The following is a 21,793-nucleotide window of genomic DNA, read 5'->3' as shown; positions in this document are numbered from 1 at the left end:
AATCATAAAAACATAAATGACTAATATTTAAGAATTTCATAGAATTTGTCATATGTGAAGTTTGTTAAAAGGGCTGACAATGTAGGTACTATTTTCTACATCTGTTTTAGAGTTGCTTCTATTATTAAAATATTTTTAAAAAATATTTTTTAAATCTTGATTCACCTTGAAAGCTTACCAATGAAGAAAGAAATAAGCACTAAAATCAGAATCCAGAAAGAAACTGAGTTCTTAACCCATTCTTTGATAAATAGTGAGATAGAATAAACACAAATAAATATTTTCTATGATTTTAATGTATTTGTTTTCAATAGCAACAACTCAATTAGGTTTTTCACCTGGGATGACCCTTAGAACTAATGTCATTTAGTGACCACACTGTCGCAGTAATTAAAAAACACACACACAATATAAAATTCCAAGCTGGCAGCATTGGCCACAGAAATATCTAACCCTCAAAGTGTCCATGCATTCCAATTACCCTCCATTCACAGGAACAAAACATATAATATTTGTAGGAAGTAGGGGGTTGTTCTTGAATGAGGGTAATTTAGTTTCCTTAAAATCAGTGACAACCATAACTGTTTTATTGCATCAATGCTAGGTCTGAAAAAACAATTCTTCTATAAATTATGGGTGGCCAGACATAAAAATGGGGCCAACAGGCCTCTTTATGTCCATGAAAAGGGTTCAATGGCTTCTCTAACAAGTAGAAAACTGGATCCCACATTGGCCATGAGAGGGATAAATGGCTACTAATGTTCATTTGAGTAGAAAAGCAGGACTCGGACGTCCCGCGTGGTGTAAGGCACTCAGTCATCATCTGAAAGAAATTAACAAAAACCTCCCTGTGCGTGTGGAATGGTTCCTAAAATGCAAGAAGGGGACTTGGCAGGAAGACCAGACATCTGTTTTCTCTTGTACTGAATAGGTTCACCAACCAGCAGATTGCTTGCTGCTCACGGGCTTGTGAATGCAAACTGCCTGAAGCATGGTAGGCCTCAGTGAGGAAGGGGAATTCAACTCCTGCTCTTTTAACTGCCTATTTACTAGGGGGGGTGAGGCGGGGTGGGGGGCGGGGAGGAATGCAAGGTTACCACCAGCCATATTACATATGATGATCTGCTGACTCCAAGCCCGCCTTAAGAGGCACTGCTGAAAGGCCTGTACAAGTCATTCTACTAACAGATATCACTAATGCTGATTTGAGTTTTATGTCCTTTTAGCTCATTATCTGAGTTTTTCTCTTCTTTTCATAGATTTCAAGTGTTTTATTTTTACAATGCATGCACTTAAAATAAACGCCAAGTGTAACACAAACAGGATTGGCCTTGAGACTTTGAGAAAACCTTTTGATAAGTATCATCAGGTACTTGATGGACAGAGATCATTTTATTATTTCTAAATGTCCCATTTTTAATTCTGGATATTTGCCCATCCTAAAAAGAAAATTTTCCTCTCACTTAATTGGCTTTTTTGATTAAGAACATAACCATCATTCAATAGTTACCATATGCCAGGTACCAAATAAGGCACTGGAAATTAAAACATGTAAAAATAGTCACTGTTGTCTAATGTTTTCTTTTTAAAAAAGTATATTCTCATTGATTTTTTTCTTTTAGAAAGAGAAAAAGAGGGAGAGATAGAAACACTGATCAGCTGCCTCCTGCACACCCCCTACTGGGGCTCAAGCCCTCGAACTGGGCATGTGCCCTTGCTGGGAATTGAACCTGTGACCTCTTGATGCAAGGGTTGACGCTCAACCACTGAGCCACACAGGCCAGGCTGTTTAATGCTCTTTATTGGCAGTTTTGCAATTCAGTTTATTGTGTGTGTTGAGTCGTTTTTCCACCCAGGTAGCCAATGTGTCAAACAATATATTCTCTCTTACCCCCTGGATGACTCTAGTACAGTGATGGTGAACCTTTTGAGCTCGGCTTAACTATGGTGCCGTGTCACATACAGAAATTTTTTGATATTTGCAACCATAGTAAAACAAAGACTTATATTTTTGATATTTACTTTATATATTTAAATGCCATTTAACAAAGAAAAATCAACCAAAAAAATGAGTTTGTGTGTCACTTCTGACATGTGTGTCATAGGTTCGCCATCACTGCTCTAGTAGAATGCCTCTTAATTTTTTCCTGATTAGGTAACAAAACAAACCTTTAATACATGGGACTGTGAATTTTCAACACCTTATAGCATCCTGATCAATTCGATAAAGGAAAGTGGACAGTGATGGGCCCCTTATTACCCAACCCTAAACTTCTTTTAAAAAATGTCTCCAAAAAAGTGCGTAGCAGGTGTTCCTTTACCCAGGCAACATGAAGGGGCTAAGTTAACTCCAAATACTTAAATCCATGGTTCAACGGTATAGATCAATGGACTCTCTAGCATTTAAAATAGCTTTTGTAACTTTGATGATATAATACCAGAGAAATCTGATCCAGGAAACTCAGTCATCCTACAAAGACCTGAAGAAATTCATAAGGTGCAGAATGTTGGCACACAGCCAGTGGTTCTGAACCTGTGTATGGTTCTTTCCCTACAGATGACGGGGGAAAGGATCATTTTTCTAGCCTATTAACAGTACCAAGCCTCCTAAGCAGGTCTTTGAACAGTGCCCATTATCAACTCACAGGAAAGCTGGCATTCAAAGTACACGGTTGATGTCCATTACATCCAGTCCAGTTTTGACTAACTGCACTGTAAAGACTTCTTCAAAACAGAGTATATTTAATAAACTATGGTGCTTAACAGCACAGACACTGAAAAGATGCATAGGTAAGTGTAGTCTAAATAAGGCCTCTACATTTGTAGCTGGTTGTTAAATAGGCCCCTCTCTGTTTCAGCAGAGGACACATCACAGTAGGTGTCGGGCACTCCCATATTCAGTGAGAAACCAGACCACCTAAAGAGAGTCTGCCTAGAGCTGGCCGAGAACTGGCTTGGGACTTCTGGCTGACCACCCACCTCCTGTCTGTCTCTGAGGGGCTGGAGAGGCTGCGAATGAATACAGCTGTGGAGAAAAACACAGTAATGGCCTGAGTCTCACCCCGGGGGCTGCTTCCTATCACCACCATTCAAACAAGAGGGGCTTCAACAGACCACCAGGGGACTTGAACTGTGTTCTGTGGGACCTGGAGGGTCAATGTCCGACCTGAACGTGAGGGATCTAAGAGGCTGGTTGAAGGGCCCTAATAAATGTTGCTGGGAAGTAACTACTCTCCTCTGGATAGCTGGCAAAAATGTCGTTCAGATGTGGGCATGCAAGGTGGCGTTGGCCCAGCGTTGTGTCAGAACCTCCCAAGAAGGCTGCCATGAAGGGTGAGGAGGTCCCAGGAGAAAGGGGCTGAAGACAGACCCTTACAGTATTGGAGCTGAGGCCAGCAGCCTGAGGACATGTATTCTCTAGCTTCAGGGGACCAGAGAGAAAAGATCAATTGGGATAGTGATGGTGGTGAAAGATCTCTGAAGAACTCCTGCAGTTTTGAGGGTGGGATGCTCTGGAGAGGTTCTCTGTCTGGCCAGAGAATTCAACACCAGATGACATCACTGTCAGGTCAGGAAGCCTTCTCATCTGCTACTACTGCTCCACACTGGATTGGGTATGGGTCCCATCACTGCCCATGGCTCTCTAGCGAATTAATCAGGATACTGTAAGGTTTTTAAAAGTCACATTGCCATATATTAAACCATAGCCAGTGAGCTAACGGAAGAGTGGGAAAAACACAGGTTTGGGAAATAGGAAAGAAACTGACCATATCCCATTCCACTATAGGCTTACTGCTTTGAGCAGACCTTAGCTGGGGGAAGGGAGAAGTGTTACCATTATACGATACCCCAAATTTTGTCAAATAAACAGGACTGGACAGTAAGTTACAGGCAGCATACATTTAACATCAGTAATGTGTTCTTGAAAATCAGACATTCAACATCAAAGGTTAACTAGAAACCCGTGATTTCAAATAGGTAAAAAAATTATAATGCATAATACATTAATTACAACCCCCAATTTCCTAAAATATAACTATTTACTTTTTTGTTTTCCTATTTCCTAAAATGTAACTAATTACATTTGTAAATCTCTCTCTCTGAGTGTGTATACACACACACATAAAAAATGGTTATGTTGGGAGGTCAACCTTTAAAACATTGCTTCCTGAGCAATCAATTGCTTTGCAAAATGTGATTTCTTTTAGAAACAGCAACATCCAAGACACACATACCTTCAGCTGACTCAGCAGTTTCAAAACACCTACATATGATTTTGGCACTTTACAAACTGTGTTTGGAATGTAACTTGAGACTTTCTCCTTACAACATCTTATTTAAAATGTTGTATTGAGCTTGGTATAACTACATACAGAAACAGATGAAAATGTATTGAAAGTTCATTATGTTCCATGAAGTTTGTATATGAAAGAAATCAAGAAGCGTCCTACCAAAAAATTAATCAGAAAGACCTGAAATGAATGAAACAACTGATAGGACTTTTTAAAATCATGAGAGTGGCCAGAAAAGTCCTGGAACCTGCCCTGGATTTTATCTATGAAAGGAGGAAACAGAGGCTTTATGGTGTGAATTAAAATGACAAAGTAGAGGAAAAATTAAACATTCTACATGATTATACAGTACAGGTACTGCATCTTCACAATTAAATGATCAAAAGCCTCATAATCCTCATCTTTCAACAATGTCAAGGAAACTGCTCTATGTTATAAACAAATACAGTGGGGCCTTGACTTACGAGTTTAATTCGTTCAGTGACGGAGCTCGTAACTCAAATTACTCATATGTCAAATCATAAAGTGAACGAGTGAGACACGTGATGCTGGGCTGATGTTGTGGCGTTCACTGTGACATTCCCTGGGCCAACTAGCGGTGGGATATCTGAAGCTGGCTCATAACCTGAATTTTAGCTTGCAACTCAAAGTAAAAAATCGGCCGAGAGAGGGCTCATATCTCGAAAAACTCGTTAGTCGGGACACTCGTTAGTCAAGGCCCCACTGTAATCTGAAAAACATGATGCTTACTATTTATAGTTTCTGTCTACCTACCTACTCTGGAGTTCAAGAAAACACAAAATAAGTCCAACTCAATCCCAAGTTTTACAAACATTAAGTGTCAAGGAGTACTTTAGAAAGGTGAGACCTTTCACTAATTCCCAAAATCTTTATTTATGTTGCTTCCTTTAGTCAATGTGATGCTCTAGCCTGGTAGCTGTAGATATGTCCTTCAATATCTATGTTCTTCTCAGGTAACTCATCACTTTACCAGAGTCCCTGAACATCCATAAATCCTCTCTCCTTATGGAAATCTGACTGCTCCTTGGGGAATGGTCACAGGCTACTAGTCTGCAGTAGCAGAGGACAGCACACAGCTCCTTTCCTCTGTACTTCAAGAAGCCAGATAATATAAAATTACTGACCTTTTGAAAAGAATGTACAAAATATCAAACTGCTGAGTTTCGGGCTTGAAAACATTTTCCAAAACAATTCCAGGACCACAAATGGGGGGAAAATACATAATTATGTGAATGTCTTAATAAGTGCACTATAGCTGCCAGGTATGATATAACCTAAGCTTACATGCAGGCGAGAAAGATGAGGGCATAAACATCACTTCAACAATAATAGTCATATAGATAAGAGTAGATTTGTATCTCACAAATAACCAATGTCTAAAAATGACTGACTTTTGTACAGATTCAAAACAGCAACTACAGCTTACACTGCATAAAACTACTATTGAAGATGTGGAGTTATGGGACAAGTGTCCAGAAGTAACCATGGCTGGTGGGGATGGAGGGGAGAAATGTGAATGGTCATAGGAAAAGCAATGTATCAGCCTCAGAACCAAAGTCAGGGACCAGAGAAGTGATAGCTGGCTCTCAACTCACCTTTGCCATTTGAGCTTGAACCCCACTAGCCTTCAGGGCGGACACAGCTTTCTGAGCAGCGGCTGGACTGTCAAAGTCAACAAAACCATAACCTGAAATGCAAAACATACTTTGTGTTTAAGCCATTATTGTATGATTATGTGAAGAGGGAAAGAATGACTCCATTTGGTTTCTGATGCAGGCAACAAAAAATGAAAACCATGACGACCTGACGGGTTTCAAGAGCCGCAAGACAGCAGGCATCCTCCTCAGGTGGCCTTCCCTGGTGTCTACCACGGTCAGGTAAGTTTCCCTTCAAAGTAAAGAACCAGCTTTTCTCCTTTCCAGATCTTTTTTTCAGGTGTCCTATATTTACTGACAAAAATGACATCTAAGTTACCAATCAAAGTTAAAAGAGAAAAAAAAATCAACTTCAGAGAAACAGCATTTTTAATGATTTGGTAAGAAAGATGACGCCATCTATGGAGCTTATAGAGGACCGAAATAAAATTGTGTTTATTCTGTAGACTAAACTTTATTTTTCAAAGAAATTGAATACAACCATTAAACACCCAAATATAAAATAATCTAATTTTTAGTACTTGGTGAAAAATGTCATTACTTGTTTACCTAAAATACAGCTCATCATGATCTCCCTTCAAAATAAAGAAAAGGAGGAAAACATGCCTCTGGATACCCCAAACTAGCTGTTTTCCTGTTTCATTTCCTAAAGTCTAAGAACAAAATAAACAAATAATCAAATACTCTCCTAAGAAAAGCCCTGGTTCAAAGCTCATTTATCCAAAGCTTTATAAACATTTTTAACAAGCTGGTCAGCTCTTTTCCCTGGCCACAATAAATCAAAACCAGGAAATTAGAGAAAAAAGGGGTTGGGCTGAGGGTAGGACTACTATAAAGTAAACACACGGATGGTATTTATCAGTGAAATTTAGTAAAAAGCAATAAAAAAGGAAAATTAAACAAAAACAGGATTTATGCTGCTTAAGAGCCATAGTTCCTGAATCAACCACTCCTATGAGCATCACTGTATTAAAATAGGCAATCACTGATTTTTCACAGTGGGAACTCTTAAGTTATTGAGAAAAGGTTAAATTATATTTAACATACTGTTTAAAAGATCAGGGTACCAGGCAAAAACACCGACAGAGATTTTCTAGAAACTCAAACCTATTATTAAATCAATTTTATTTTAAAGAAGAGAGAGAGGGGGGAGAGAGAAACCTTGATTTGTCCCACTTATCTATGCCTTCATTGGTTGATTCTTGTGTGTGCCCTGACTGGGGATTGAACCCAAAACCTTGGCATATTGGGATGATGCTCTAATCAACTGAGCTACCTGGTCAGGGCTTAAATTAATTTTAAATGATAAGAATATTTTGTAAAAGGAAAACACTGTTTGGAGATTGCATAGAAGAGGGGCCAGTCCTATCATTTATTTATAGACTAGAGTCCTGGTGCATGAAATTTGTGCACTGGGGGTGGGGGTGGAGGGGGGTGGGGGAGGAGTCCCCTCATCCTGGCCTGCACCCTCTCACAAACTGGGACTCCTTGGGGGATGTCTGACTGCCAGTTTAGGCCTGATCCTAGCCTGGCCTGTGGGGATCAGGCCTAAACCAGCAGTCGGACATCCCCCAAGGGATATAGCAATTTGTCAAGCAGCAGGCAGCCAGGGAGGAGCCCGAACTGGGGCCAGGCACCGTGCTGCTCATGCTTCCCCACGCACTGTACCTGCTGCCACTGCTTGGTAGTGCTGCCGTGGAGTCGGGAGAGGCTCCCGCTGCTGCAGTTGCCCTCGCTAGCTGTGAGTCCAGCTTCTGGCTGAGCAGCGCTCACCCTGTGGGAGTGCACTGACCACCAGGGGACAGCTCCTGCATTGAGCATCTGCCCCCTGGTGGTCAGTATGCATCATAGCGACCAGTCGTTTTGGTCATTCCATTTTAACGGTTGCTTAGGCTTCCATATATATATATGAAGAGAGAGAGAGAGAGAGAGAGAGAGAGAGAGAGAGAGGGGCCCGGCGCACAAAAGTTGTGCATGGGGAGGCGAGGGTGTGTGTGTGTGTGTCCCTCCGCCTGGCCTGCACCCTCTCCAATCCAGGATATCCCTCTTGCAATCCAGAATCGCTGGCTCCTAACCGCTCGCCTGCCTGCCTGCCTGCCTGCTTGCCCCTAACTGCCTCTGCCTGCCTGCCTGATCACCCCCTAACTGCTCCCCTGACGACCTGATCGCCCCCTAATTGCTCCCCTGCTGGCCTGATCGCCCTCTAACTGCTCCCCCTGCTGGCCTGATCGCCCTCTAACTGCTCTACCCTGCCAGCTTGATCGCCCCTAACTGCCTCTGCCTTGGCCCCCACCACTGTGGCTTTGTCCAGAAGATATCTGGTCTAATTAGCATATTACCCTTTTATTAGTATAGATATTATAACAGATATGTGTGTGTGTGCGTGTGTGTGTGTATATATATATGTGTGTGTGTATATATATATATATAAAAATTTATAACAAGACCAAACAGAAAGCTTGGAAATAGTTTGAAGGCCAGTGTGCAATATTAGTACCAAAAAGCTCGGAAATAGTTCGAAGGCCAGTGTGCAATATTAGTACCAAAAATATTGCCTGGTAACCAAGTAAGTTGTAATGAAATATAGGAGACTATCTGTTATAGAAATAAATGTTTTAGGAGAGATGAGTGTTAAAGCTGAAATAAGCAACAACTTCTATTACTTGGAATGGAACTGAAATAAGGCTTATTTTGACTTAGAAGTGGAGAAACAGCCAGGTTGGAAATAAAAGGAGGCTGATCCCAGTAAAAGCAGAGAATGTTCCTCAACTGCCCAATTAGTAATCAGGTTAAAGGTATTTTGGGTGTTTTCTAGAAATCTGCTGTTAGTGCAACCCTCTCAGTAGACACACACCCTCTCTCTCTAACTTGTGTACATATTTTATTACCAGACACAATGTAAGCAAGTCATAAATGAACACTCCACTTCACTGAAATGATGTAACTCCTGCTGATGGATATTTAAGTCGTCCTTTCCCCAATTTTGCTGTTGTCATTAAATTATGCTAAACGAAAGATCTCAATTTTGATGTTATTGTAGTTAAAATTATTATCCTCTCAGCTACTATTAGTATTCCTTCATCTGTTATTTTCTTATTAGGAAAACCTATAATGGTTGCATTTTATTTAATTGTTTACATCCTTTTTTTGGTCTTTCCAGCCACATTCCAATTGTTTCATAAATATGAGCTGAACACATATAGAAAAGGTAAGCATGCAACCTAATGCTTTCCATTTCTCTTATGTCACTGTCAAGTCAACTACAGTCATATAACTCTGATTTACGCAGGTTCTATGGGTCTCATTGACTGCGCCATGGGAATAGCTATGTTTTCTATTTTTGCTTTGGCATCTAGGAAACACAGAGCCATTTCTGTAGTAACCGTATGTTTCCTGCTCTGAGCTCTATTTTTCCTTTGGTATGAACCGTTTCTACGTGTGAATGTGTGTGTATGTGTATTCCGATCTTATATGCAACTCTGTAAGCATTAATAATCAATCAGTGTCCGGATCAATCAATCCTTTGGAAGTTTTTTTAGGAGGCTCCTGAATGTGCCATATATATAGCAGGCCCCCTTTATCTGCGCTTTCGCTTTATCTGCGTGTTTCGTTAAACATGGTTAACCATGGTCCATAAACATTAAATGTAAAATTCCAGAAATAAGCAATTCATAAGATTCAAACTGTTCTGAGTAGCATGACAAAATCTCATGCTGTCCTGATCCATCCTTCCCAGGACGAATTCTGGCTTACTCTCTCTCCTCTGGCTTACTCTCTCACTGACCCACCATCCCAACAGGTACCTGTTGACATCTATTCGTGAAGCCTGTGTGAGACATAGTCCTGAACAGTTTCTATCACCCCCCCCTCTCCATAACCCCCACCCCCCAAGGCAGTATCTCAAAGGTTTCAATACACGTTGTATAAAAATCAGCTCTGAATTATTCCTACCCTTATTTCAAAGCACCACAAATCTCTCCACTTGTCTTTCCAACGGTTATGGATTTGTATTATGACAATATGTTAGATTTAGCATTAGTATTTTTTTAGTCATACCTTTTCCAGGCTGTGTTGAGCATTTGGGGGAATTTTGGGTTCTATGGAAGAGGTTCTCATTGGAGAAGAGTGTATATAGTAGTCTTCAGTGTAGGCTGTGCTGGAGAATTCAACCAGGGAGGCCTCTGGGTCCTGTCCCTCACTTATCCAGGGCAGCTCTGCTTTTAACACACTGTAAAACTCCCTCCCTCCCTCCCTTCCTTCCTTCCATGGGTGAAAAGGTAGGGTAGACTATAAAAATCTCTAAAGCCACTTGTCTACTATGATTTTCCTCCTGGTTTGAAACTCATTTTTGAGATCAGCTTCCTGTTTTACATACAACAGTCCATTTTTCTTTATAAAATGCAAAGATTTTTTCCCGTGTCCCTGCTCTCCCAAATCATTGACAAATATGTTAAATAAGACTAATTTTGGCAATTCAATGTAAACATTTCAATTTAGAATTTAGCTCTCTAAATTAAAAAACTTATTGAGTACCACTCTACTTAAAGCAGCTCTATTCACTGTCTCAGGGCAAAACTGCCTTAATGGGCCATGTTGATTAAACATGGGCTTAGATACTTGTAACAATAGCTCCTTTAAATTTAAGAGCTTCGAAGAAGAGACGGAAATACAATGAACCACTTCAAGCCTAGATTAAAGGAAATGGCTGGCTTCTAAGGCCAGGCCCTGCCATAGGGTTCATTTACATTCTTTGCCTTTTTTCAAATTGTGCTAAGCCACAGCAGTCACCACTCCTTGAAAAAACTGGGGTCTAATTAACTCGAAGATTTGCCTTCTCTGCCTATTCCTGTCAACCTGATTTCATTCATGGGGTCAGTAGTTAGACTCAAAGTCAGCTGACTCCATTCTTCCCCTTTCCTAGAAATCACATGCCTATTGTTAAGATGCTGGATCATTAAAAGTCAGAACCACGAAACATCAGGGCTGCCTACTGTAGACGCCTCTTCCAGCTCATGAGGCTGGATGAGCTCATCCTAATTACACAGAAAACTGAAGGTCAGTGCATCAAATTAATGCAGCAGCATATTTCAAAGGGGCGTATGACCTCCCCTCCTTATTACAGTTTGGTCAGTGAAAATGGTTTTCTCCTCCCTGCTGCCAATATTGTCAACAGGCATTCAGCAGAGAACAATTGGGAGTATTGAAACATGTAATTAAGTACTGCTTAAAACTACTCTATTCTAATTAATGGAGCCAATTTTCACAATATGTAATCTTTTCAGTTCTTTAGTCCAGTCCAGTGGGCTTCAGTGAGCAGCTCTAATCTCCTCAGGCTCAGCAAAAGAAAGCTATTTTCTAACTCCACTCTCCTTTTAAGAGCAGGGGCTAAATGCCAACCAGTATTTTGCAAGTTAACTCCACTGGCGTCAAATTTGGGATTCTGGCAAACTGCTAGCTGCTGCTGGGTTTCCAGCCAAAACTCGACCAGGGACAAACGTAAGCAATATGCAGACATTGTGCAAGACGGAAACTGGGTGACATGTAAGATTTGGTTTTTAATAAAATGGAGGTAGTTTATGAAACCAAAGATCAGATTTACAAATCCATCATTTTTCTAAAGCTACGGCTGAGCAAATCATCAGCTAAGGAGACACACCTTTGCATTTGTTCGTTGTCTTATCCAAAATTGCCTTCGTGGAGACTATTTTCCCATATCTAAAAGACAAAAAGGGGGGGAAAAGTTATAATCAAGGAACCCTTATTAATGTCCAGAGAACACACATACTTTTTAAACATCAGCAAATTTCAAAGTACAAAACGTTCTTTACTAGGGGACAGGAAATGAGAATCCTAAACTCAAAACTGAAGTTAAAAAAGGGATTGGCTAGTCCTCCCACTAGAATCTTTGGATTATAGTTTGATGTTTCGCTTTGAGGAGTGAGGTACTTACCTAACAATCCTGAGATTTTTTTAAAAAGTGGACTGTAAGCTCTATAAATAATAATTTCTGTCCTGGCTAGGTGGCTCAGTTGGTTGGAGTGTCGTCCCATACACCAAAAAGTTGTGGGTTTGATTCCTGGTCAGGGTACATACCCAGGTTGGAGGTTTAAGCTCCGGTCATGGTGCCTATAAGGGGCAACCAATCAATGTTTCTCTCGCATCACATTGATGTTTTTAAATTTTTTGTTAATCCTCACCTGAGGATATGTTTTCCATTCAATTTTTAGAGAAAATGGAAGGGAGGTGGGAAGAGAGATACACACACACACACACACACACATTGTTGTGAGAGAGACACATCCATTGGTTGCCTCCCACATGCACCCAACCAAACTGGGGCCAGGGATTGAGCCTGCAACCCAGATAGATACCCTTGACCAGAAAGGAAACCAGGACCCTTCAGTCTGGAGGCTGACACTCTAACTCAGGGGTCCTCAAAATTTTTAAACAGGTGGCCAGTTCACTGTCCCTCAGACCGTTGGAGGGCCGGACTATAGTTCAAAAAAAAACAACAAAAAACTATGAACAAATTCCTCCTATGCACACTGCACATATCTTATTTTGAAGTAAAAAAACAAAACGGGAACAAATACAATATTTGTATTTGCAGGTGGCCCGCGGGCCGTAGTTTGAGGACCCCTGCTCTAACTACTGAGCAAAACTGGCTAGGGCTCACATGGATGTTTTCTCTCTCTTTCTTTCTTCCCCCCCCTCTAAAATAAACAAATGAACAAACAAACAAACATACAAATTGTTCTAGTAACACTAATATGTCTGTGGTCAAATACAAAGCCTAATGCAAGGCTACTGAATTATTAAAGGAAAATACTATGATCCACACAACCTTTAAAACTGATCATGAGGGGAAAATGCCTGCACTGTACCCATTCATTTAGGTTTTGCAAACAGCACTACACAGCTCTAGATCATCACAGAAAGGTGTGTTTGCATGTGTTTAACACATTTGATGAATTTAACACAGCTCTTTTTATACCTAAGATTTTGATAACTATTCATAAATAGTTTATTCACGTTTCTTTTAACTCAGTAATAATAATATATCGTTAACATGCATTGTATGCATGCAAGAAATGGACAAGAATAGAAAACAATGGATGAGAAATTAAGCATTAATTGTATAAGGTTTTCTTATGAGAATGTGTTCAAATTCATTAATGTAAAATGGAAGTTGGGGGAGAGAAGGAAAAAACTCAGAACAGTAAAATTTAGTCCACTGCTACTGAAAATGAAATGGTAGTATTGTTGAAATGTATGTACTAATTCTACACTCTTTCAGTGACCAGACCACAATGTAAAGCATTGCTACCTATGTTTGTCTTCTAGAAACTGAGAAAAGAAAGCTTTAAAAATAGTTCTTAAAAGTTATTGGGACTTTGGATAATGTACATAATTTACTTCATGTATCTGAGACTCACTTCCTCATTTATACAGGGTAAATTCCAAAATTTTACTTCTCTTTATATAAACTTTAAGAGTTTCACATTTTCTCTAATATTGCTTTCTCATGATTGATTTTGAGGATTAAAAAGACTCCTAAAAGTTTTAGAAAATAAAAAGTATCTGTGTAAAGCATTTTAAAGCATTTTGAGTGTTGTAGGTTCCTATTTCATGCACAGAAGAAGCTGAAATTCATTTATCTAGACAAAACAAGTGGCTTGAGCCACCTCTCTCCCTCAGTTAAATTTCACTCTGTGTAGTCATGTAATCAAATGATTACTAAGTAGGCATGAAAGTAAAGGTAATTTAAGGTTCAAATGACAATTACATCTAAGGGGCATAATGCTGCACAAACACCTTTAATTCCCCGTAGAGATTCTGAGTATTAATAACAACCTTAACACAGGTCACTGAGCTTACAAAAAAATAATTTAAAAAAATCTGCAAACCAGAAAAACCCCCACATGATTTAAAGGCCACCTTTTAGCAATCATTTATCGCCCTAGGTTACTGACATGCTTAATATTTACCTGCATTCTGTCACTTGTACAAGCTTTAGCTAAAATGTTCTCAGATTGTGTCCTTGCCTTTTACCTTTCCAGAAGTAAGGAAGAAGGTTGGTATAACTCCAATTTAGGATAAGGGGTTTGAGAATCACAGAGATTAAGAGACTTCACTTGAGGTTGCAGAATACATGGTCTTTTGTGAACCAAACAAAAAGAAATTTAGAGAAGGTCAGAGGCTGGCCTTCTATCTTCTGGTTCTGCTCTACCCACTAACAATGGAAAAGATGAAGACATGGAAGAAGGGAATGTGGGCAGAAGAGAAAGGACCCTTGGGAGCACTGATGCGCAATCCATGCCACTCCCTTCTGGTTTGGGTTCTCTGATCTCTGTGCTACATTTGACATTACTCTTCACTTCCACATCTAAGGGACCAGTACCTTTCTCTGCCTCTGCCTTCTTCTGGGACCTCACTCACCTCTGGGCCTTCTTTCAGTGGTTCTTGGTTCATTCAGCTTCCTCCTCTCCCTCCTTAACCAAATACTTTCATCATGTTTCCTATTTCAGTCCTCAACCCTTCCTAATCCTAGGAAATTCATACAACGACAAGGTTGTAATGAACACATCTTTGTGGACAATGTCAATTTTTCCTTACTAACCACCACCCCTCCTCCGATATTTTTCAAATACCATCCAAGTGCGTGCTCCCTTCGGCAGCACGTATACTAAAACTGGAAGGATACAGGTAAGGTTGGCATGGCCCCTGCGCAAGTGAAGCGTTCCATATTTGCAAAAAGAAAGAAAGTCCCATCGAAGTTTCAGTTTTTGTCTCTTCCTCTTTTAACTTAAATATCTGAATATCTTATTAAGATAATTAAATATCCAGTTAAATATCACCTCGTGCCCACTATTTTCTAAATCCCATCCCAAAGAACCCCAAACATCTTTTCTTATCTCCCCTTTTCTCATTTGATAGCGAGACATCATCTATCAGACATTCCTGAATCCAGGCAGTCAACAACCCTTCTGGGTTTTGTCTCCGACATATGTCTAATATTAGCTCCTTCCCTTCACTGTGCCTAGATGTCTGCAAAGAGCACATGATCGTTTTTCTTGCCTCCAGCCTCTAGTCCTTCCAACCCTGTCTGCTGTATTCATTTACCTTAAACATTTCCCTCATTCCACCCATGCTTAAATTTGAAGGACCAGTTCAAACACTGTCTTTCTATGAATCCATCCCGTATCTCCTCAACCACTTCGTTGGCCATTTATAGGAAACCAGAAAGAGGGTTATATTTACTCAGTTCTAAGTTGTAGGCACAGTGTATGTATGATCTTACTTAACGAACTTCACAGCAATCTTATAAGGTAGGTGCTGTTACTCCCATTTTTGCAAATAGGAAAATAAATGCTCATAAATATTTTGAATCTAAGACCTTGCCTATAACCACAAAACTCAAAAACGAACTGTGTTTAAGTTTTCACTGTAACTTATCGATAACATAATTTTGAGAAACAACGTTTTCTTTATACAGAGTATGAAAGGAGAGGAACAAAATGGAAGATTTCTTCCACTGCGATATTGGAATAGATTTATTTTCCAAGTTGTTTTTGTTTTAAACATGAGAAACAGACATGTAGTAGATGGTTGAAAGAGGGATAAATGTGTGTGTGTGTGTGTGTGTGTGTTCCGGGGGGAGGTGGGGGAGAGCATAGGAGGAGTTCAGAAATGTATCAGTTTTACTTCCTACTGTGGTTTTCATCACCATCTGTGGTTTAAGACTGAAAGACCATGACTACCCAGAAACTCCGAAGGCAGTTCTCACTCTGAGGACCATTTGCATACTGGCCTCCCTGCAATCTGACCGATCAGGAACATGCTTCTCTGCAGTTACCAAGGGGTGTGCAGGGTTTCCCTCTCCTAAAATCTCTGTTTTTTGGGGCCATCCACTCAGTTCTACCACTCACAGCACAACAGGCTCTCGTTAAAATACCTGGAAGACTTAAAACTTCCATCACTCAGACTGCCTCCGCGGGAGATGCGGTCAGAACAGGCAGCTCTGATGATAGGAGAAAGGAGCTAGAATACAGAGAAGAGCTGTCTATCAAATGGCACCTCAAGGAACGGACAGGAGGTGGCAGGGTTCAGAGAGGCCACCATTTCCCCTTACCAATTTTAGTGCAGTAAGACTTAATACGGTGGGACAAGGGATGGGGAGGGGAGGAGAAGCATGACAGATGGCTAGCATTTAGTCTAATTCTACTGCTGATCATCATAGCCTGTGAGAGTAACAGATACCTGGGTAAAAACTAATAAAGCAACCGGATTTTCACCCCCCTTCGCCCCCGTTCCTCTTTTCAGCTAATTTGTAAAAAAAACAAACAAAAAACAAGCAAAAGACATTAGGTAACAAGGACATACAATATATTTGGAGAAACAGGCCTCCTGAAGTAAGAATTCACACTCTCAGAACACCAAGGAGATGTGTACCCAAGAAAGCAAGCTGTAGAATTTTATGGGAAAATGTGAATATAAAGATTCTTTGGCCTTTATCCAGCTTCAAAGTAACAAGGCTCAGACCACAGGCCTGACTACCTGAATATAATATTCTTTGCTAAGAGTAGATAATCCACTCCAGAGAAAGCTCTGACAGTAAACGGATAAAGAGTAACTAAGAGACTACTACAATAATTAGAATTTCAAAGGCACAGGATAACAAGTAAAAACTCACATTTAAACCTACTGGCCCAAGTGAACTTGGCTGATAAAACCTTTTGCTATGAATCTACCAAAATTTCTTTTGTTTGCACCAAAACTTAAGCCATCCTCCCCCTACCATTTCCATTTATAGCTCTTCTTTCATCTGCTGTAATATAAAATCTAAGTATACTTTAGTTTGCATTTAGTAAATAAAGCTTATTTTCTCCGCTACCCCATCATTTAGTTCCTCCTAAATTCTACCTTCTTGTTAATGCACTTTAATTACAAAAGAAATGCATACTTATTGTAATTAGAAGACACAGAAAAGTAGGTTGAAACACTAAAATCACTTGAAGTCCTGGATATAAATATTAAAACATTTTGATGCAAATCGTTATAGACTTTATCCAATGTGATCACACATGTGTGTGCACAGGCATGCGTACACATATGCTAGTACACATTCATTCCTCTACCAGGGAACTTGCAGCTTTTGAACATTCCCAGTTACAAGCCAAGGCTCTTCAGAGTGGTGTCCACTCCACCTACCGCCGACAGATGGCGATAATGGTTGGTAAGTTATTTTAACATTGGTCATTCCAGTGGTAAGTTCATTTAAGGCACCATGGACTCATCTGCAGTGTTTGTGTTAGTTTTAGAATATTGTAGGGACATTATTAAACCTGAAGAAGCATAAGTGTGTAGGAAACAACAGTAAGAAGTAGATACTTACAATGTAAAACAAAAAAAGACTTTAAGACTGAAAGAGGGTAGGATACTGACTGCTCATGGTTTTGTTTGTTTTAATCGCTGAACTGTCTCTGAAGGACACAGAGGAACTCACCCATCCTGTGACAGATGCTGTGCCCGTGCGAATGGACAACACAAGAGAGAGAGATGGGGGACAGAAATGAGAAACACACGCACAAAACTTCTGAGTGTGTGGCTCTCAGATGAGCATCAACATTGGAAAGCCCCTGCATGACCTAGTGCAGTGGTCGGCAAACTGCGGCTCTTTGGCCCCTTGAGTGTGGCTCTTCCACAAAATACCACGTGCGGGCGCGCATGTACAGTGTGATTGAAACTTCGTGGCCCATGCGCAGAAGTCGGGTGTGGCCCATGCGCAGAAGTCGGTATTTTGTGGAAGAGCCACACTCAAGGGGCCAAAGAGCCGCATGTGGCTCGCGAGCCGCAGTTTGCCGACCACTGACCTAGTGAGTTAACTCAGGGGAATAGTAAGAGCAACAGCTTACACTTATACAGCTTTTATGTGATGCCAAGCACTGCTCTAAGTGACTTAGATCATCTATTTAAAACTTCACAGCCGTCTTTTGAGTAAGTACAGTATGACTCCCACTATGTAGATGTGCAACTGAGTGAATATGGACCCACTAAAGCAGCAAAGATGGGAGGCAGGAAGTCTGCTTTGGCCAAAATGTTGACTGACATTTGTAGAAACTTTTGTCACCAAACACAGATGCGTCCAAAGGTTCAAAGTAATTCCTATCTTGAATTTGCTGCATATTTACAAACCAGTGAAGCAATGAGGGCAGACTCGAGCTGCTACAGTCTCCAAGACAGATGGTGATACCATTCAGAAAGGAGTCACCTGACTTTCTGGGTAGACCACTGTTCTATGTGGAATAAGAAACCCACCAACAGAACATATCAACAGTATCGGGGAGGAGGCGGCACAAATGCCTTTAAAGCTTACAAGGAGTAACCCATGTATCTATTCGGTAGGAATGGATTTGGGAACTGAAAGCCAAAACTCTTCTTGTTATTTTAGACTTGTTGGGAGAAAACACATACACACACACACACACACACACACACACACACACAAATGATACTGTATATGTAATTTTCTAACTTGCTTTCTCTGCTGCTTTATTTTTTAAATGGCCTCCCAGGAAAAGGGGACCTCCTAAAATTTGCTTTAGCTCTTCTAACAGGGGTTGAATTGGGGAAGGAAAGGAAGTATAAATTATTTATATTTGTTTTGCTGATAGAAAAGTTTGTTGGAGAAATAAAAATAATGGAAAAGTAGAAAAGTCATTTATCCTTGTATTCTGAAACCTCACTACCTTGAATAATTCTGCTGGATACATTTACTTTATTTACTTGGAATAGGAAGTGGTAAGCATTTGAAGATGAGATACAAGACATGTAGATTTTAAAATTAGGCAATCAATACCAAAAAGATTTTCTAAAGCTTTCTTTTTGACCCTGGAGATTTTCAATGTTTCTAGAAGACTAAATATTAAAGATATCCCACTTTTCATTCCAGTAGTTTTGGCTTAACTCTCCCATTTGATAACTGCCCATCCCACTTGTGTTGAACAGCTGGGTGTGTCTGAATCAGTGATTCCTGGTCCCTGGGATGGAACAGGAAGTGACATCTTATGTAGCTGGAACGGGAGCCAGGATTTGAAGGAGGAAAATGCCTGGCAGGAAAAGCTGCTACAGCCCTAAAAGTCAAAAGCAAACCTGATGCTGAAAGTCAATGAAACACAGGAAACACAAGTATAGTCAAGAAAGAGACCAGACCAAGAATTCAATCCACACATATTTATAGCACATTTCCAGTATGCCCTTCACCACACGGGCCTATGAAATATATATAAGATACCATTCCTGCAATCAAGGGGGACAATCTTTGGGAGAATGTAAGGCATTTTTAATATTAAAAAAAATAACGAAGACTATTGTGATCTTGTATGGTGAATGCCAAAGAAAGAGGGCAGAAACATAGGATAAAGGTCAAGTTCAGCAAGAAAGACTTTGGGGAAAGCAGAAATTCAGGTGAGCTATGGAGGACAATATTAGTAAACAGAAGAATCCAATGCCACCTGTGTGTGGGAGGCAGTGCAAGCTGAGACCGAAAGGTCCTTAGGGGACTTGGGCTCCAAGAAAAGGAGTTAGGGAACAGAATGTGTCAGAGGTTTTGCAACTACAGAATGATATGACGAAAGCAAGATTTTAGTAAGATTAGTGAAAATCTTATGGCTAGAATTAGTAGAGAGAGATGTCACATTTTATGTTATTGTTATTTCTTTGATCTTTGACTCAAGCAATGACACTCAAGTTCAATAAATTATAATGAAGAAGAGCCAGAAGACGAATGGAAAAATTCTAAGGACAGAAAAATTTTTTTAAGACACAGGGCTTCTTTGAAGTAGCCTTAAGGGCATAACTTGACTTCCGAGAAAAACCACCCATGGTATCTGTGCTGTGAAAAGCCGGTGGCTTGTCTCTGTGAATGTAGAGATGGAGAACAGGTACCACCACCACGGTTCACTTTTCTGAGATGCCCTAGAAAGGACAGTGAGTTTCAGCTGCAATTACAGGCCTAAGAGCTTACAGATAAGAGATGACTTAGCAGAAGCTCAGACCATCGCTAAGTAGTCTAACCCTCAGCTAGACTGGTGGCCCTATAGCACGTGAGCTGATGAAGAATAGATTACAGAAGCTTTGGGACAAAATAGCCTATTTTTCTAGAGAAAAAATATATATGTCTACATATCTGATTTTTCATAACATTAAAATTTTAAGATAAACATAACCTTTCAGAATACAAATAACATTGGCAGTTTGCACCCCGATTTTGGGGTTAATAACCTCTTCTGACTAAATTTAGAAACCATTCCTGCTAATCTGCCTTCTCAACGTTTCTGGGTTGCACAGCTAATCCATTATAAATGCGACACAAAACTAACAATTGATGCTGTTTATTGAATATATGCCTTGAACTGAATAATCCATATGGAATGTACATGAAAACTGCCCCATTAAAATGGCTAAGGTGCGTTTTTGTCATATTATATGAAAACCATATACCTCGCTTCTAAATGAAAAGCACCCTGTAAAGCAGTTGATTTATTACACAGACTTGCTATTATAGCTTAGTATCAGGTCTATTATGGTCTGCAATCAAAGTAAAGTAGCTTCACACTATTTTATGGTCTTTTAAGAGCACCTAGCACAAGGGGTCATTTACATCATCTTATGACACTATTTTTGCCACAAGTCACTGTTTGGCAGCACTTACAGATGCAGCCAGAGGGCCAGACCCAGATTACGGATCCTAAGTACTCATATGCCATAGGAAAATGACACACACTGAAAACGGAATCCAGAAGTTTGCAAGTAAAATGTAGATTATCTATCACGGAAATGAATCCCTAAAAGTTTCAAACACTGGCTAATGTCTTTTATAATGAAGGCAATTTGATGATAGAAAGTGGCCTTTTATTTCTAACGTGAATTTATGAAGTGACAATGATTGAACATTTCTTACATTCCCTTTCCCTCCCACCAAAACCTATACTATATTTTCTTTGCTTTGATGACCTCACCTTCATGTTTATATAGCACTTCACTCATGTTCATAAGGGAGACAATGTTATATTGGAAAGAAGACAGACTTGCAACCAAAGACCTATCATCAAGTTCCCATCTGGCCAATGACAAGCTCTGTGATGCCGGCGTAGTCGTCTGGCCTCAGTAACTCATTCTGTAAAGCGGCATAACAACATCTACCTCACAAGATTATTGTCACGTGTCTGACACAGTGCTCGACACATAATAGATATTCAGTAATTAATAGATGTTATCCTTTCTGCCATGCCCCTCCAAGTAATGGTCCTTCTGATTCTAACCACATGACAGCACTAAACTAGGCTACCTCTTTACCTTAATATGGATGTGGTCCTATTACAAAATGTTAAGAAAAGGTAGACCTACCTTTTTTTTCTTTTGTTAATCCTCACCCAAGAATATTTTCCCCCCAATGATTTTCAAAGAGTGTGGAAGAGAGTGGCTGCGGGGGGGGGGGGGGGGGCGCAGGGGAGAAACACATCAATTGGTTGCCTCCGACACAAGTCCTGACCAGACCGGAGATCGAACCTACAACCCAGGTACGCCCTTGACCAGGAGTCGAACCCTCAGTGTGCAGGCCGACACTCTAACCATTGAGCAATGCCAGCCAGGGCTAAGCCTATCATTTTATGTTACTTTTCAGCACATTTCTTTGTATATTGTATCCACTCAATATATTGAATGAATGAAACAAACATATAATATAGTTTCCCTCCTAAAAATGCTTGGTGTGGAGAACTAAGAGAGGTTGGCTGTGAGGGGGAGAAGAGAAATACTACATTC

General features: G+C 40.2%; 1 protein-coding gene across 14 annotated transcripts in view; it reads right to left on the bottom strand.

Moving 5' to 3' along the window:
• RBMS1 (RNA binding motif single stranded interacting protein 1) overlaps positions 1-21,793 on the bottom strand; it is a gene marked incomplete at its 5' end in the record, with an annotated part of 228,193 nt that overhangs the window by 33,515 nt on the left and 172,885 nt on the right. For all 14 annotated transcript variants that reach the window (XM_081095893.1, XM_081095882.1, XM_081095881.1 and 11 more), the window contains 2 exons: positions 5,909-6,000; positions 11,625-11,683. In XM_081095893.1, the coding sequence (XP_080952019.1) occupies positions 5,909-6,000; positions 11,625-11,683 (151 nt within the window). The remainder of the gene's footprint in view (positions 1-5,908; positions 6,001-11,624; positions 11,684-21,793) is intronic.

Source organism: Myotis nattereri (genome assembly GCF_964212035.1).
Source record: "Myotis nattereri genome assembly, chromosome: 7".
Lineage (NCBI taxonomy): Eukaryota > Metazoa > Chordata > Mammalia > Chiroptera > Vespertilionidae > Myotis > Myotis nattereri.
Note: the sequence above shows the minus strand (reverse complement) of the source record. Positions and strands in the feature narration are given on the sequence as shown.